At 33.5% G+C, this 18702-nt stretch overlaps 1 protein-coding gene across 1 annotated transcript in view; it reads left to right on the top strand.

Annotated features, from left to right (window-relative positions):
• LOC144978786 (lipoxygenase homology domain-containing protein 1-like) overlaps positions 1–18702 on the top strand; it is a 164301-nt gene that overhangs the window by 128709 nt on the left and 16890 nt on the right. The window contains exons 33-41 of the mRNA XM_078925273.1: positions 8206–8368; positions 9055–9209; positions 10238–10444; positions 11290–11455; positions 14894–15102; positions 16275–16464; positions 16783–16943; positions 17660–17746; positions 18570–18702. Coding sequence (XP_078781399.1) covers positions 8206–8368; positions 9055–9209; positions 10238–10444; positions 11290–11455; positions 14894–15102; positions 16275–16464; positions 16783–16943; positions 17660–17746; positions 18570–18702 — 1471 coding nt within the window. The remainder of the gene's footprint in view (positions 1–8205; positions 8369–9054; positions 9210–10237; positions 10445–11289; positions 11456–14893; positions 15103–16274; positions 16465–16782; positions 16944–17659; positions 17747–18569) is intronic.

Here is an 18702-nt window from a genome sequence, read left to right as displayed (position 1 = left end):
GTGATAACTGGTCATGGTGATAACTGATAACTTTAATCCTGTGGTGGCATTTTTTTTAGGGAAAAAAGTTAAACGTATTTATTAAAACCGTCTAAAATTCTATTGATAATTCACAATAGGGTTCAGGATCTGGTAAATCTGTAAGTGACTTTAAATCTCTCATTTCTATAGTGATAACTGGTCATAGTGATAACTGATGATAACTTTAATCATGTGGTGGAATTTTTTTTTTAAAGAACACTAGTAAAAATAGAACTGACTCTCATTCTGACAGTGCAAAAAAAAACCCCATAAACTCATGGCTCAGGACTCTTTGTCTTCCTTAATCTATTCGTTTCTCAAATATTTTTTACTCTCCCTCATATTCTTTCTGGAAGTTTTTATACATGAACTAGGAAGAAATAAATAGAAATGTGAAATTGAATGTAAGCTTATGTATTTAATATACGAAAACAGATAAATGGACGTTTCGGGTTTCCTCTTTATCAACAAAAAAGGATTAATGAAACACTACAGACGAATATGAGATAATGTGGTAGTGGCGTTGTTAACAACCCAAAACATCCATTTTATCTGTTTTCGTATACTAAATTGAAGCTTATAATCAATTTCACACTGTTATTTACATGATCAAGGGGCATATATTTGCAGATCTGATAGCCGAATTCACTGCTGTTATCATGGAGAACATTTAGTACTGGTTTGAGAGTATTTCCATGACAACTAATAAGCCCCAATAAGCAACAAGTGCACTTGTTTGCAGGTCTAATAGCCCAATTCATTATGGGCTCATTGTTGTAATGGAAATCTCAACAAAAGAAATTAAGAAAAATATTGTCCATTACAACAATGTTAAACTAGGCCTATAAGCAATTTGGGTTACCAGACCTACAAATAAGTATACGTCGAACAAGATGGTTCATAAAACTAGAACATAATATCAGAAGCACCTATCTGTATACATCATTATTTTGCGGTATCATTAAGATACAAGTCAAACCAAAAATGTGCACACTTCAAGTAAACGCATTATGCACATAAATCTACATACACAATGAAGTGTTCACATTTTATTATTGAATCCCCCCCCCCCCCCCTAGAATGACATGTAAGGTCTTATAATCCAAATTGCTCTGGTCTCAATGCTGTAATGGAAATACTCTCAAACCAACGTAAAATAGTCACCACCATTACAATGTTAAAACGATCCCATACTTGTCTACGGTCATCAAACCTGCAAATAAACAAGTTCAAGTCGCCTCAGAACTAAAAATCAATTTTATGTACAATAATCTACTTACTCAATCCTCTTCATTATGATTTCTTTTCTCCACTAGTCGATGTATTATTAAACACTTATTTTACGTTTTCTTTTGTGTCCAAGTTCAAAACTCTTCAAGATTTCTTTTCTCCTCTAAACGTGTACGACAAATCACTAGTCAATATATTATTAAATACGCATTTTACTTTTTCTAGATCTAAGTTCAACACTTTTTTCCACCTTTTATCTATTCTACCTAGATTCTTTCAATTTTTCTCTCTATTGAAATATTGTTTCAATTTCGTCTCTGTCGGGGAGTTTGTTTTTTTTTATTCCCTCTTCAATCCCTGTGTAAAATGATAATCATATATAATTTCTGATATCGGAGCTGTCTCGTTAAATGATAAGTATGATATTATATCATGCCATAACGAATTTACATGACAAGCACACGTAGAATCTATGTGTACACTTTTATCACCTATTGTTTCTGCTCTTATTTTTATGATATTAACGCAACGAAACTTCATACGTTTCTCATAATAATATGAAGATGTTTTAGAGGATACGTTGTTTTTTGGGGGTTTTTTGTTGTGTTTTATTTGGGGGGGGGGGGGTTGGGTTTTTTTGTTTTTTCTTTAACGGGGGTGGGGGTGATTTGAGTTTATTTTGGTTGAATGGTTGTTTTTGTTTTGTTATTGGGTTTTTATTTAGTTTATTGGAGGTTTTTTGGAGTTTTACTTTTTTGGAGGGGGGTGTTCTTTGTTGTTGTTGGGGGGGGGGGGGGGTTCATTTGGGTTTTTTTGGGTGGAAGGGTTGTTTTTGTTTTTGTTTTTTCAGTTTATGGGATTTTTTTTTTTTGGGGGGGGGGGGGAGGGGTGTTGGTTTCTTTTTGGGTTGTTATTTTTAGGTGGCGAGGGGGTTGTTTTTTGTTTGTTATTTTGTTGGTTGTTTATTTTTAATTTGTTTTTGGGTTTTGTTTTTTGTTTGTTTGTTTTTTTGTTTTGTTTTTGTTTTGTTTTTTTTCATTTACTTGCTTACATTATAATGCTTTATCTAATTATTGTTTCCTTCTTTCATTTTGGCATCGGCTACCAGAGTTGTGTAAGTAAAACTCAACGTGTGTTTTTTATTTTGTAAACACACGACGTTGTAACACTGCATGTTGTCCACTGTAAAATGAAGACTTGGTTTTCCAAAACTTCCATGAACTCATTTGATATGTTAACCTTATTTATATTGATCAATTAATACAAGAAATTACGTAATTTGATAACAACATTAGTGTTTAATCACACTTAATTGAGAGATTCGAGGGGAAATAATCCTCAATAATTTTTTTCATGGAATAATGGAGATTAATATTTTTTTAATATTGTATTTTGGAAAACCAAATGTTGAAGCTTTTTTTTTTTTTAGATTGCCCGTTATGACATCCACATATATTTTTCCCTTTGCCTTAGATTGCTATTATGTCAGGGCGATTTAGGTGCTAAATATATTGGATATTCTAGTCAAAAATATAAAACTTGTGTTAATATTAGATACTTTACATACAATTTCTTAAAGGGCAAAAAAAAAAACCTAAAAACTAAGTTACTCTTATCATAGTTCGGATTTTGGATTCACTTTTGGATAGCTGGCGTACCCCGATTTGGATTCACTTTTAGATAGCTGGCGTATCCCGATTTGGATTCACTTTTGGATAGCTGGCATACCCCGATTTGGATTCACTTTTGGATAGCTGGCGTACCCCGACACAACAGCAGACCTGCCGTCTTAAAATAGTCTTTCAGATCCATTTGGCCCATGGAGCCGGAGTTTATCCCGGTTTCTATAACGTGAAACAGAATAATAGCAAAAGCTTGCTATCCTTTGGAAAGGATGCTAGTCTGTCGCAAAGTACTTTTCGCCAAATCTAACAGACTCAGCTACCCATTCACTGCTGGGTGGACAGGGGGTCAGATAAAAAAACAACATCTCGACTTCACCCAGGATTGATCTCGGTCCCTTTGCGTGTGAAACGAATGCTCTACCTTGTGAGCTATCCCCCCTACCTACATAAAAATCTAAAAATTCCTATTTGTTAGGAGATAAAAATTGTAGTCGCTATAGTTAAATATAAAAATCAACAATTTAATCACACGGGGATTAATAAATGACACTTTGAAAATCATTAAAAGTATGAAGTATGGCATCAACTTTCATTTTCAATAAGTTTTAAAATGACTTGCTAATTCTCATGAAGTTCTTAAATTGGGGCCCAAATTTCGGAATTCTACGCATTTGTCGTAATGGTAGGCAGGTCTGCAATAGATATAATTCCGATTCGAAGCGTTTGGTCACTTAATGATATTGATTCTTGCTCTGTCCTATGTTGCTTTACACCACACCCTTCCACTCTCCTCTTACCCCTTACACCTTCCCCCCTTCCCCCCTTCCTTCCCTGCCCCCATCCCTCTCAACAAGGCATATGTTCATATTTTCAATGTTGTGGTGGTTAATTACTAAGTTCTAAATCGAGATTTAATTCATTTTTTTAAAAAGATTCTCTAACACTTTGAACATACTGTTGACATGTTGATGTTTTGTGGTTACACGAAGAATACTGGGCAATGTAAATGTTGCTATGCTGCTCAAAGCTCAAAGAAAAAAATAACAATGTGAAATTGAACGTAAGCTTAAGTTTAATATACGAAAACAGATAATGTGGACGTTTCGGGTTTCCCCTTTATCAACAAAACAGGATGAATGAAACAATGAAGACGACTGGGATAATATGTCATAATCATTATCACACATTTTCTCATTCGTCTGTAGTGTTTCATTCATCCTGTTTTGTTGATAAAAGAGAAACCCGAAACGTCCACAGGATCTGTTTTTGTTTTTTAAACTGAAGCTTATATTCAATTTCACATTGTTATTAATTTTTTGTGGTTATATGATGAGATTTAAATCAATATTTAAAAAAAAACACTTTTAGAATTCTCTTACTTTTTTTAAATCAAAGGCTTGACGTGTTGATGATTTGTGGTAATTTTAAAAATTTTATCTGACTTCATTCTGAACATACACTTAAAATAAACGTCTCTTAAATTTTGCAAATACCATGTTATATAAGAGTTTTTAAGTTTCGCCATTAATTAGTTTTTATTATGAATCGTGTCGAGGTGTGTTGTTTGTTTGTTTGCTTGTTTTTCGCTAAATTTCATAGTATTTTGTATTCACTCATCCCCCAGGTACACTAAATATTATCATAGATGGGGATAAGCAAGTATTGTAAACGCTTGCAAGTAAAACTTGTGTGATGTTAATCAAATTTTTAAATGTCTTGCAAATAATTGAAGATGTTGATAACCATTGTAACTGTTGATGATCATCTTAATGATTTTGAAATTATTACAATGCAAATTTGATAGCCAAATAAATTATTATGTAAAATGTTAAAACGTACAAGCCATACAAATTAAAATTCAAGATAAAATTTAATAGTTTATTAAAAACCTTTTCTAGCGAATATCCATAACATCTAACTGAACAAATTATTCTAGCAAATATCATACAGTATAAGAGTGTTATCTAATGCACTTTTATTGTGCCTTATATCAAAAACTGTATATACCTGAATACATAACGAAAATCAGAACAGAATAATTATTTCAACATAATCATGTTACTATTGTGAATAAACAAAAATCGAATACATCACTTATTACTCTGGATATGCTAATATAGATCAAATTAAATAACAAGACAAAAAAGTAGGCGATGATGATGATGATGATGATGATGATGATGATGATGATGATGATGATGATTATTATGATGATGATGATGATGATGATGATGATGATGATGATGATGATGATGATGATGATGATGATGGTGATGATGATGTGATGATGATGTGATGATGATGATGATGTGATGATGATGATGATGATGATGATGATGATTATTATGATGAGATGATGTGATGATGATGATGATGATGATGATGATGATGATGATGATGATGATGATGATGATGATGATGATGATAAAAGCTCTTCTCAGATTATATTAGTATATATATATAATATTCTTGATTGTTTTAAGAACCATCGTCTGTCTAATACGCATGTGTTTAATTCTCTTTTTTTTTTAACTTTAATTTGTAATTAGTAATTAATTGGATAACTTGATTTCCAGTGACTGTTTCATCTTTTCTAAAAATTTGTCACCTTTAATTTGCATGCAATCTTGATCTAACATTAATTCAGGAATCTTAATGAACACACACAATACTTGGAAATAAATACGGGTGCTCAAACACGCATCGGATATTGAATTTTGTTTATTTTTTTTAAAAATTGTCACAATGTATCTCCTCATCAGACTAGGCAATGACAGATCTTTAGCTTTCTATAAAAGTACATAATATTATCTTCTTTAACCCCCCCCCCCCCCACCCCCTCGCCTTCCTACCCTTGATAGTCACTCTAGATATTGTACATGTAAATATTGCTGCTCGAAGCTCGAAGAAATAAATAAATAACAATGTGAAGTTGAATGTAAGCTTCAATTTAATATACGAAAACAGATAAAAATTGACGTTTAGGGTTTCCCCTTTATCAACAAAACAGGACGAATGAAACATTGCATTCACCCTGTTTTGTTGATAAAGGGGTAACCCGAAACGTGCCTTTTATCTGTTTTCGTACATTAGATTGAAGCTTACATTTAATTTCACATTGTTATTTATTAGATATTGTACAGTGTATCATCAGATCTTAATTAATTTATATCCAACACCGTTATTTGTTAATCGGTGTATTTCCCATATTATCTCTCTCCTTACCAGTCATTTTCAGGATTTCCCCCAAAACTTCGCACCCAATTAACACAAAATATATTTTTATCATTCAAACACAATAGCAGTAAAGTTCTTGTGATACATAACTTCTTTAGCAAAACATGCTCTACAACACACTGTTTATTTTCTTTAAATTTTATGATGTACAAAAGAAATTTGAATAAGAAAAGTGTTGGTTGTATCTTCTTCTTCTTCTTCTTCTTCTTCTTCTTCTTCTTCTTCTTCTTCTTCTTCTTCTTCTTCTTCTTCTTCTTCTTCTTCTTCTTCTTCTTCCTCTTCTTCTTCTCTTCTTCTTCTTCTTCTTCTTCTTCTTTTCTTCTTCTTCTTCTTCTTCTTCTTCTTCTTCTTCTTCTTCTTCTTCTTCTTCTTCTTCTTCTTCTTCTTCTTTCTTCTCTTCTTCTTCTTCTTCTTCTTCTTCTTCTTCTTCTTCTTCTTCTTCTTCTTCTTCTTTTTTATTATTATTTATTATTATTATTATTATTTATTATTATTATTTATTATTTATTATTATTATTATTATTATTATTTATTATTATTATTATTATTATTATTATTATTATTATTTTATTATTATTATTATTATTGTACGTGTTGATGGTATTACGATTGTTGTATTTTTGTGTGGTGTATCAGTTTATTTTTTGGTTCCATTTACCCTTTTATTTCTTTTTTTTTTTCACTTTCATGTATGTTGGCATCAAATTGTTGATTTATTGGCGAAAGCCTAAGATTGAATAAACTTTGAAACCTATAGTTGGTAAGGAGAGGATTAATGGTACCCGTCATCGTACTACTATGTTAATGTATGAGTTACATAATTGGCAATAGGATTCAATAGGCTGATGTCACGTCCGCCCAGCAACCAGCAGCTTGGTCCTAAACAAAGAAAATCGTTACTCTTTATTCTTCGTGCCGGCTAGACCTATTTCATGTGTCATGTGATCAGAATGTATAAAAATCAAAACATGATCAGATTTACAATGATTTTCTCCTCTGGATACACTTTTATGCTCGTCGAAGAAGTATTTCATAAGGGCGGTGATGGAGATAATGGCGTCCGCCATTGTTCCGATAGTTTAGAACCATTTACTATGCGTCATTACGAAGGAAGTGACGTCTCGACTGTTGAAGCCTATTGCCTTAAAATAAACCTTTGAACTTTGAATTATTGCATTACCTTTTGCAATGCTCATGAAAAAATGCTTTTATTTGTCAAGCCAATCTATGGTGGCATGTCCTCTTGATATCTGCATTGGAAACTTTAACGCTACAATTTCGGGCGATAATTAAAGGGTCTTCAGTTCACTTCAAAATAAGTTTCGTGTTTGTGTGGTATGGGGTGGGGGGAGGAGTGCGGATGGATGTGTTTGTGTGTGTGTGTGTGTGTGTGTGTGTGTTGTTAGAGAAAACAATAAATTAGCAGTATATTATACAGAATGAGCATCTTTTTTTTAAAACCGTTCAATAATTGTACAGTCAATCTACTAGAAAGCAATGCCTTATGGTTTATAGATAAAGTTAGTAAGCCTGTAATTTATTCTTCTTTTAAACTATGGACAAATAAAAACTAAAGGAAAGTGTTACTTTTCAAAAAAGAAGGGGGTGGGAAGGCGAGGTTTTTTATTGGTATTGTAAACTATTGAATTTCAAACACAAGCTTTAGTTTGCATTATGATTTTGTATATTTTCATTCATTCACATGGCGGATCTATCACCTACACATTCCCATGTAACAAAAGGTATAGTTTGTGTTATGATTGAATGTTTTCATTCATTCACATGGATCCATCACCTACACATTCCCATGTAACAAAAGGTATAGTTTGTGTTATGATTGAATCTTTTAATTTATTCACATGGATCCATCACCTACACATTCCCAAGTAACAAAAGGTATAGTTTGTGTTATGACTGAATGTTTTCATTCATTCACATGGATCCATCACCTACACATTCCCATGTAACAAAAGGTATAGTTTGTGTTATGATTGAATATTTTAATTTATTCACAGGGATCGATCACCTACACATTCCCATGTAACAAAAGGTATAGTTTGTGTTATGATGGTATATTTTAATTTATTCACAGGGATCCATCACCTACACATTCCCATGTAACCGCTGGTTGGCCAAGGACTCGGAAGATGGGGCCATAGAGAGGGAATTGCTGCCAGATAGGGCCGTACAGGAAGTCATTGGGAGAGATGGCGAGTCCAGATCGAAGGAACTCAAAATCAAGGATAAACTATCATGTGGGTTAATTTCACAAGCAAAGTATTTTTGATTTGTCCTTTTCTTTTTTTTTTTTTTCTTTTTTTTTTTTTTTGTTTTTCTTTTTCTTTTTTTTTTTTTTTTTCGTCTCTTTGTTTTCACCTTCCTGTTGTTTCAGTCATATTTTTTTCTCTCTTCCTCTCTCTTGTTTTTTCTTTTTTTCTTTGAATATATATTAATTTCATACCATGATCATTTTAAGCATTTTGCAAATCTTTCAATGAACTTTCAACTTAGACCTCTTTTAATCACATGGATATTTGTGGTGGAGGAGGAGGAGGAGGGGAGGAGGAGAAGTGAAAAGGAAGAGGAGGATGAGTGGGATGGAGGAGGAGGAGGAGGAGGAGGAATGAGTGAGAGGAAGGAAGAGGAGGAGGAGTGGGAATGAGGAGGATGAGTGGGAAGGAGGAGAAGGAGGAATGGAAGGGAGGAGAAGGAGGAAGTGTGATAAGGAGGAGGAGAAGGAGTGGAAGGGAAGAGGAGGATGATAAGGAGGTGGGAGAAGGAGAAGGGGTGGGAGGGAGGAGGAAGAAAAGAAGAAGTAGTAAGAGGAGAGGGGGATAAGACGTGAATGACTTTATTGACTATTAATTGGGAGGTATCAGTGAAATAAATGTTGTACTCGTGATATAATCATATACAACTTTTTCCCCTTTAATCTCTTCAGTAAAGAAATACACCGTTGAAGTGTTCACGGGCGACATAAAAGGTGGAGGAACAGATGCCAATGTCTACCTGACCATATTTGGTGATAGAGGTGACACCGGGGAGAGACAGCTGAGGAACTCGGAGACGAACAGAGACAAGTTTGAACGGAACAAGGTAGGTACAAACCATTTTGAGGATACAGATTTTCTCTTTATCATAATTTCATTTGCTTCCTAATGCGTCGATCAAACACTCGTGATTACCTTGGATGCACGGAGTTGCGACTTTAACTCACTCAACCCTGACACCGACTATATCCGTAGTTTACCCGGGTTACTTTTACCCCATGTCTATTTATTACAATTTTCTGAGACAAATTATAGGCGTAGTATCAAAGCTAATGTTTTTAGTTTTTTACATGCTAATGATAGTTGAATAAAACTATCTATGTACATGTTCTTTTTTAATACATTTCTTCCAATTTTGAAAAGTAGCAAAAGTCTCTAGGATTGAGTGAGTTAAGACAAAACAAGATAATCTGGTATTATGTGTAGATTGAAGAAGATGAAGAAAATTGAGTTTAAAAGTCAAAATCATTAGAAGTAGGACGTTTAAGGAGCTTAACTCTCCCTCCTCAATCAATAAGTCATTTGTTTCAACTCAAAGTGTATGAGCTAAGCTTAAATTCCGATTTTAAAAATCTGCTTTACTCCGACAGAACACCAATTTTGAGACTATTGATAATAGCCATGAAGATGTTCTATTTTTTAAAAATGGTATGAGCGCAATAGGGAGATTTGTTTAAAAGTTTTCTTTTCTTTTCTTTTTTATAAATTCTTTTTTTTTTAAGTTTCTAACATGAAAAGGTTGGACAGACTGGTATGGTTCAAAGAGACCAGCAACAAATTATAATGATCTTTGAAAGGTTTCCAATATAAACATTAATTGCAGACCAAATTAGATTGACCCAGATTAAATCGTCTTTTCCTATGACATACCCAGACCTACCAGCACTGATTGGATAGCTGGTGGAAAGTACTTTGTGATAGACTAGCATTCTACCCAGAAGGTAGCAAGCTATTCCATTTAACTGTGCAGAGATTGTATAAACTCCAGCTCTGTGGGTTTGACCGCTTGGAATGACTACTTTTAGGAATTTGATTGAACCAATGACATGCCTAAATGAGACTGTCCCTCTCCAGATGGATCGCTTTGTCTTGGAGGCTGTGGACCTGGGCAATGTTTACAAAGTCAAGATTCGTCACGACAACTCCATGTTCAACCCTGCATGGTACTTAGATCGAGTGGAAGTCAGTGGTGGAGGACGTGATAAGTGCATCTTCCACTGTGAGAGGTGGCTGGCCAAAAACAAAGATGATGGCAAGATTGAACGGTCACTTTATGTCAAGGTCAGTTGATTTTACATGCGGAATAATCTATAAAGATAAATATCGCTTGTTGACTGGATTGAAATGAGTATAAGGGAGACAATCCATGTTTTACTCTTATGTAATGAATTTTTGTATTGATTATTTCCCTTTTATGCCATGCTGTGAGCTGCTAAAAAAATGTAAGAAGTCAGATCAGGCCAACGGATGCTGTAGTAAATAGTTCCTTATTTGATCTTCTTAGTTATGACTATAATGCTAGAGCATAACTGCTAAGTGAGCATCTGTTATTTTTATACATGTTGTGTAACTGTTGGTCAGGGGCCCTTTGTAAAGCACTTTGAGCATGTTTAGTGGATATTGCACTATATAAAAGCTTAAGTTTGTTGGTTTTTTAAACTCATTTGTCCCTAAAGCGCTTCAAGCACTTTTAGTGGGTATTGCTCTATAATAAAGCTCAAGTTTTGTAAGTTTGTTTTGTTGTTGTTGTTGTTGTTGTTGTCTTTTTTTTTTTGTATTTTTTGTACCACTTGATCACAACATGAGTTATCCATTATATTTTTGCATTATTGTAATGAAAAACCTGACATATCATCATGAATTAACTTAAAACCCTTTATATTTATATGTAGATGCAATAGTTTTCTCAATTCAAACTATAATTTAGTCTAGACTAGACTGCATTAAGATCAGTGTCGGAGAAAATTGTAATATCAACAAACAAGCGTCATATCTTGATCTACATGTTACGTATTGCTGCTGGTCAGGGACCCTTTGTAAAGCGCTTTGAGCACGTTTAGTGGATATTACATTATATAAAAGCTCAAGTTTATTGGGGTTTTTAAAATCTTATGTCCCTAACCCAGGGTTATGATGGAGACACGTCAAGTACAGGCACTCTTCGGTCCACAAGATTTGGTGGATCTGTGACAAGTCTGGACTCCATGAGAACTGGCGATCCCTTTTCTAGAAGTCCTCGGGGATCGAGAAAATCCATCTCGTCGTCCATGGAAAATGTACCACAAGGACCAAGTAAGAATGAGATTTCTTATTCGTGCTCTAGACACTGTTGTATTGGAGTTGTTGATTTTTGGATTTGTATGATATTATGTTTTGGTTTTAAAAAAATAAATTGTTGGCCACAGCATTCACATAGAACTGTCAGTTGAAAGGGAGTTAGTGTTTTATTGTTATTGTTTTATTATTTTATTTATTTATTATTATTATTATTATTATTATTATTATTATTATTATTATTATTATTATTATTATTATTATTATTATTATTATTATTATTATTATTATTATTATTATATTATATTATTATTATTATTATATTATTATTATTATTATTATTATTAGTAGTAGTAGTAGTAGTAGTAGTAGTAGTAGTAGTAGTAGTAGTAGTAGTAGTAGTAGGCTTCTAGTAGTAGTAGTAGTAGTAGTAGTCGTAGTAGTAGTAGTAGTAGTAGTAGTAGTAGTAGTATCATTATTATCATCATCATCATCATCATCATCATCATCATCATCATCATCATCATCATTATTATTATTATTATTATTATTATTATTATTATTATTATTATTATTATTATTATTATTATTATTATTATTATTATTATATATTATTATATTATATTATTATTATTATTATTATATTATAGTAGTAGTAGTAGTAGTAGTAGTAGTAGTAGTAGTAGTAGTAGTAGTAGTAGTAGTAGTAGTAGTAGTAGTAGTAGTAGTAGTAGTAGTAGTAGTAGTGTAGTAGTAGTATAGTATATATAGTGGTATCATTATTATATCATCATTATATCATTTTATATTATTATTATTATTATTATATTATTATTTATTTTATTATTATTATTATTATTATTATTATTATTATTATTTTATTATTATTATTATTATTATTATTATTATTATTATTATTATTATTATTATTATTATTATTATTATTATTATTATTATTATTATTATTATTATTATTATTAGTAGTAGTAGTAGTAGTAGTAGTAGTACCTAGGTTCAATAGTGACAACAGATGGAAGATGTAACCGAGACATACGAGCAAGAATAACTCAAGCCAAACAGGCCTTCATGGACCTGGGAAACATTTTGAAAAACAAACAGATGTCGTTCGGGATTAGATTCCGAGTCTTGAAGTGCTACGTGTGGCCAATCTTGTTCTACGGATGCGAAAGCTGGACTACAAATGCAGAAACACAAAAGAACATTGAAGCTTTTGAAATGTGGTGCTTGAGAAGGATGCAGAGAATATCGTATACCGCACACAAAACGAACGAAGAAGTGCTAAAACAAACATACCAACAAAGGAAACTAATGCCCTTAATAGTGGATCGACAACTATCCTTTTTCGGACACATAGTAAGGAAAGATAGGAATGAATACCTGGCAAGTTGTGGAAAAATACCTGGTAAACGCGCCCGGGGGAGACAAAGAAAAACACTCATAGACCAACTGAAGGGCTTCACCAACCTAACAATCCAAGAGCTGTTTGAAAAAGCAAGAGACAGGGAGGAATGGAGAGAGATAATTCATGCAGTATCCGAAGCCTGGACCAGGCATGGAACCTAGAAGAAGTAGTAGTAGTAGTAGTAGTAGTAGTAGTAGTAGTAGTAGTAGTAGTAGTAGTAGTAGTAGTAGTAGTAGTATCATTATTATCATCATCATCATCATCATCATTATTATTATTATTATTATTATTATTATTATTATTATTATTATTATTATTATTATTACTAGTAAAAAGCCCGCAATTTCGCGGGGAAAGAACTATTTTCATTCGATACTGTACTCACCATCATTTAATGAGGGCAGATTGGTAAACAACGTTGTCTGTGTAATTTGGTATATCTTCGGTTGATTTTTCTGTGTGGCCCAATAATATATTTAATAATATATTCCCTCAACTAACCCCAAGAAAAAATTAAACCTAGTACCTTTGATTAACCCCAATAGGAAAAACAAACACCCTAGCACTTTAATAATACTTATGACTAACCCTAATAGGAAAAGAAAATCATCCGATCTCGAGCTAACCCTAATAGAAAAAATCATGACAAATTGAATAAATAAACGCCTGACAAAAGATCAAAGGTGAAAATACAAATTTAAAGAATACTGGGGATGTAGGAGCTTTCGGAATGTCTCCCCTTTACTTAACTTATGGAAAAACAAACTTCCTAGCACCTTTAATAAGACTTATGACTAACCTCTTGAGCTAACCCTAATAGAAAAAAAAAACAACTCTCGGACTGCTTTGCACTACCTTTCAATATTTAACAAATCAAAATGGCGGCTGAAAATCAAAACAATTGTCAAATTAAGAAATTTTAAACTTTCACAAATCTATCAAGGTTTGTTCTAGAGTTTTTAAAATACTTCTAGATATAATGACAAATTGAATAAATAAATGCCTGACAAAATATCAACGGTGAAAATACAAATTTAAAGAATACTGGGGATGTAGGAGCTTTCGGAATGTCTCCCCTTTACTTAACTTATGGAAAAACAAACATCCTAGCACCTTTACTAAGACTTATGACTAACCTTAATAGAAAAAGAAATATCCTCGATCTCGAGCTAACTCTAATAGTAAAAAAAGAATCAAAATGGCGACTGAAATACCTTCATGTGATCAAGTGAATAATATCACTATGAATGCCACGATTTGCTGAAACATGCCAACACCCACACACACATGTATACACCACACACAACACACACACAAACACAAACACAGACACGCACACACACACACACACACACACACAAACATACACGCAATAAGAATATACATAACAACACTGATTACCGCTAAATCAACAACACAACGGAAGTAATAATAATACTTGATGTCATAAATAGATGACGCAAATTGACAACGTTTTACAGTGTCAAAATTAGTTGATTTTGGGAGTCAAGTGTCGTCGTTGGTACATTTTCTATGATATCTGTTTGACTCAACGAACTTTCAAACTGACTTTAAATTATAAAAGGAAATCAAGTTATCTGTTTATCTAGCTGTAAAAAATACATTTCTAATTTTCAAATCTTTCAGTAGAGTTGTGCACCGTATCAATTTTTTTATTGACTCAAATAATCACAATGTTCTCCACAATGCTATATTTTTTAAAGAAAGGATTATTATTATTATTATTATTATTATTATTATTATTATTATTATTATTATTATTATTATTATTATTATTATTATTATTATTATTATTATTATTATTATTATCATTAATAGTACCTTATTTATTTATTTATTTATTTAAGTTTTTGATCCACCCTCCAACAGTGTTTGAAAAATATCTTATGTTAGTTTAAATAATAGTCAAAAATTAAAACAACCCTAGGTTTTTTCAGTGCATTGCTTAGTGAGGAAAACGAAATTAATTTTATGTTAATTTTTATTTATTTTGTACTTTATATCATTTTCAGCTATCCCTTACACAGTCAAGGTCTGTACAGGAGATGGCGATGACAATGGCACTGATAGTAATGTGTGGATCAAAATTTATGGGGCCAAAAAGAACAAACACACCGGTCGTCTGTTTTTGGAGCTGGCACAGAGGAGTCGGTTTGAACCGAGTTCTGTGGAGATTTTCTCTATCGAGGCTGTGGATGTGGGAGAAGTCAAGAGAGTGGAGGTTAGGACGTTAATATTTTCACTTGACGCTGCATTTTTAACACTGCTTCAAACACAGTAGTTTGTGTTATATTTTAGGCTGGCGGAGAAAACTCGGGAAGATGTGGCAAGCTTCGATTCGAAATATAAGCCAAAATCAAAGATAAAGTGTTTCCCATAGCAACAAATTTTATTCAGACAGAAATTCGTAACTTTCGTTCTAATAGCCATAGAAAGAAAATTTAAAGTGGTAAATGATCAGAAAGGTGTTGTCTACATCACTGCATACATAGCTCACATCTTTCCGAGTTTTCTCAGCCAGCCACACATTTAATAATTAAACATGTTGACATGTGCTCTGTAAATAGCCGGATGGCTCTTGATAAAAACTCTTGAAGGCTCTCTCGACATTAGCACATTATGAGGACTTTATTTCAGAAACATTTGCTTTTATATTCAAAAGGGTCAACAAATAAAAACTACAATGGCAATGAACTACAAATAAATGTGAGGGGATATAATTCATGAAGACTTATACTCAATGAATATATAACAGGATTGTCTCCCTTTGATCATTCATACATTATTTCTAAAAGTCAGTCATCACACCTGTCTTGAATACAAAAGTTAATATGGAATTAGATTTTAACAGCTGTTTCCACCATTCAATAATTCTATAGAGTTATATAAGCGGTATGAACCTATCCCCATGTTCATTGTTTACTGCAAATTTGAAATGGGTTCATATTGGATTTAGCAGTGTAGCCCTTTACATTTTCAGTGCTAAAGATAGGAACATTAATTTAATGAAAGATAAAAAAAAAATACCATCCATTTAGTATCTATCAATGAAGAGCTTAACACAAATATTTTGAATTTATGAGTTTTTGTGTTGTTTTCAATTGCGTAGTTTGATTTGTTGGGGTTTTTTTTTTTGTTTGTTGTTGTTGTGTTTATCATTTGGGGTTTGTTTGCTTTTTTGTTTTTTTTTGTTGTTGTTTTCTTGTTGTTGTTTTTTTTCTGTTTGTTTTATTAGTTTGTTTGTTTTTTTGAGGGGGAGGGGGGGGGGGGTTCATAATGTATCATTCACAGTTTTATTTAGTGTCATTACTGATAGTTTTGTCCTTGTCTTGGCTGTTGTAACTGGTTGTCTCCTTTAAAGTTCCTCTCAATTCCTGACTTTTCACCCAACAGATCGGCCATGATGGCGTGATGCCAGGCAGTGGTTGGTTCTTGAAGGACATGGAGCTGGACCTCCCCACCAAGGGCAAACACTACCATTTCAGTTGCAGGCAGTGGTTGGCCAGAGACAGGGGAGATGGAAAGACCTGCAGGATCTTCAGTGTGGACGATGGCGCTAGCTCTATCACGTCATACAAACCAAGTAAGATGCTATGTTTGTGTATTAAAGAACAATGTGAAATTGAATGTAAGCTTCAACTTAATTACAAAAACAGATCAAATGGGTGGTTCAGGTTAGCCCTTTATCAATGAAACAGGATGACCGAAACACTACAGATGAAAGTGGCAGTGGCGTTGTTAAGATGAATAAACAAAACATTGGTGGGCAGGAAATGGTATGCTCCTTTGTAAGGAAGCACAAATTAAAATAAAACAATACAATAGAACACATTTCTCTGTGCAAATTTATAATTATAAAATTATTTATTATTTTTTAAAATACTTTTTCCACCATTTCCAGTGATTCCTCATGAGGTGACAGTAACCACAGGAGATGTCTCAGAGGCAGGCACGGATTGTAAGATCTTCATGACTGTCTTTGGCCTGAAGGGCTCGTCGTCACCCATCGAGCTCGACAAGAGGGATGATAGATTTGAGAGGGCCAAGACAGATCTCTTGAGGGTGAGGAACGTGACCAGAAACTTCATCAATGTGTTGATGGTCGGTGGTGGAGAAATTGGTTGATATTGGCGAAAGTAATGATGATGATGATGATTATGATGATGATGATGATGATGATAATAATGATGACAACAATGGTGATGAACACACATGATGACGGCGATGATGTTCGCTTTGATTACAGCAACAAACATTATTTTAAAAATTCATGCATTATGTGTATCTTAACATCATATCTATTATTTTAAATTGTGATTGTGTTTTTGCTTTTTTTTTAGTTCTTGTTGTTTTGTTAGGGTTTTGGTGTGGTTGTTGTTGTTGTTGTTGTTGTTGTTGTTGTTGTTGTTGTTGTTGTTGTTTTTGTGCAGCTATGTGGTCTAGTGGTATGACACTCACTTTCAGACCGGAAGGTCTGGGTTCAAGCCTCACTCGGTGCCTAGTTGAGCCCTTGGAAAAGGCTCTTTACTCACTTTCTCTCACTGTACTCAGGTGTAAAATGAGTACCTGGCCATTAACAGCGTTGTCTCTGTTCGAAAAAATTGTAATATCGCCTAACAGGCGTCATGTCCCATCCTACATGTTAAGTGTTGCTGTTGGCCAGGGACCCAATGTAAAGCGCTTTGAGCATGTTTAGTGGATATTGCACTATATATAGCTCTATATTTTTTTTTTTTTTTGCTGGATTTTTAAAACTTTTATTTCCAACCCATTTCCAGATGGAGATAGATGATGTGGCACCATTAAAGAAAATCCGAATTGAAGTGGAGTCCAGAGGAAGCAGAAAAGCCTGGTTTTTAGAAAAGGTAATACTACATTATGTTTTCCCATTATTTATCGTTACTGCTTTTTGTTATATTTTTGAAAATAAGTTGCTCATTATTATATGTTTGAGTGTTCCACATTATTATCCTCTGGCCAGGGACAATGAGTGATGGGTTAAGAGGCCCTAGCAAGCAATGGACTCAAGACTGTGACATTCTTTTTAATATGTAGCTCTGTAGAATTATATTGCTTTGTTTCATATTGCATGTTTGAGTTGTTGTATGTTTGAGTGAAAGTTGTCACGTTACTGTTAAGTACTTAGAGCTTGTTGAGATACAGGGTAAGGCGCTATATAAAAACCATATAATATTATTTATTATTATTGATGCTATGTGCTTAGCCATAAAAACTTACAACATTTGCCTACCAGAGTTAATGACACAACACACAAAACTATGTGTAACCTGGAAAATTTATAGTCTGATTGATTGAATTTTAGTGAGAACTCCTCATAAAAATGACTGGCCAAAAACAATAACAAAGAGCTGAGGGGCGTCAATTCCGTTCCTTGTGTAAAGTGCATTGAGAAAGATAGAGTGTGGTGGAGGGTGCTTGAACCCTGGGATCATGAAAATACTAATGAAAGAGTGAAAATGGAGAGGCTTTTGATGGTAACAATACACAATGAAGAGAGCAGTGGGGGCTGTCTGAAGCCTGAAGTCTGTATTGTTCCCATCCGAAGCCTCTCCATTATCACTCTTTCATTAGTATTGAGAAAGATGAAAACCATAGAAATTTTATGAATACGCATGTGCGTCATAATAATATTATATTTATTATTAATTAGTTTATTTCACCTCCCAGGTTGAACTCCGAAACATGGAGACAGGAACTCTGTCAGTGTTTAAGTACAACGGATGGGTAGGCAAAGGGAAAGAAGGAGCCGTTCCTTCGGTAGATATTCCGGCCATGGAGAGAGGCAAGACTGTGCTTGAAA

The sequence above is a fragment of the Berghia stephanieae genome, chromosome 8 (genome assembly GCF_034508935.2).
Source record: "Berghia stephanieae isolate SIO BIC M18660-M18661 chromosome 8, UCSD_Bste_1.3, whole genome shotgun sequence".
Lineage (NCBI taxonomy): Eukaryota > Metazoa > Mollusca > Gastropoda > Nudibranchia > Aeolidiidae > Berghia > Berghia stephanieae.
Note: the sequence above shows the minus strand (reverse complement) of the source record. Positions and strands in the feature narration are given on the sequence as shown.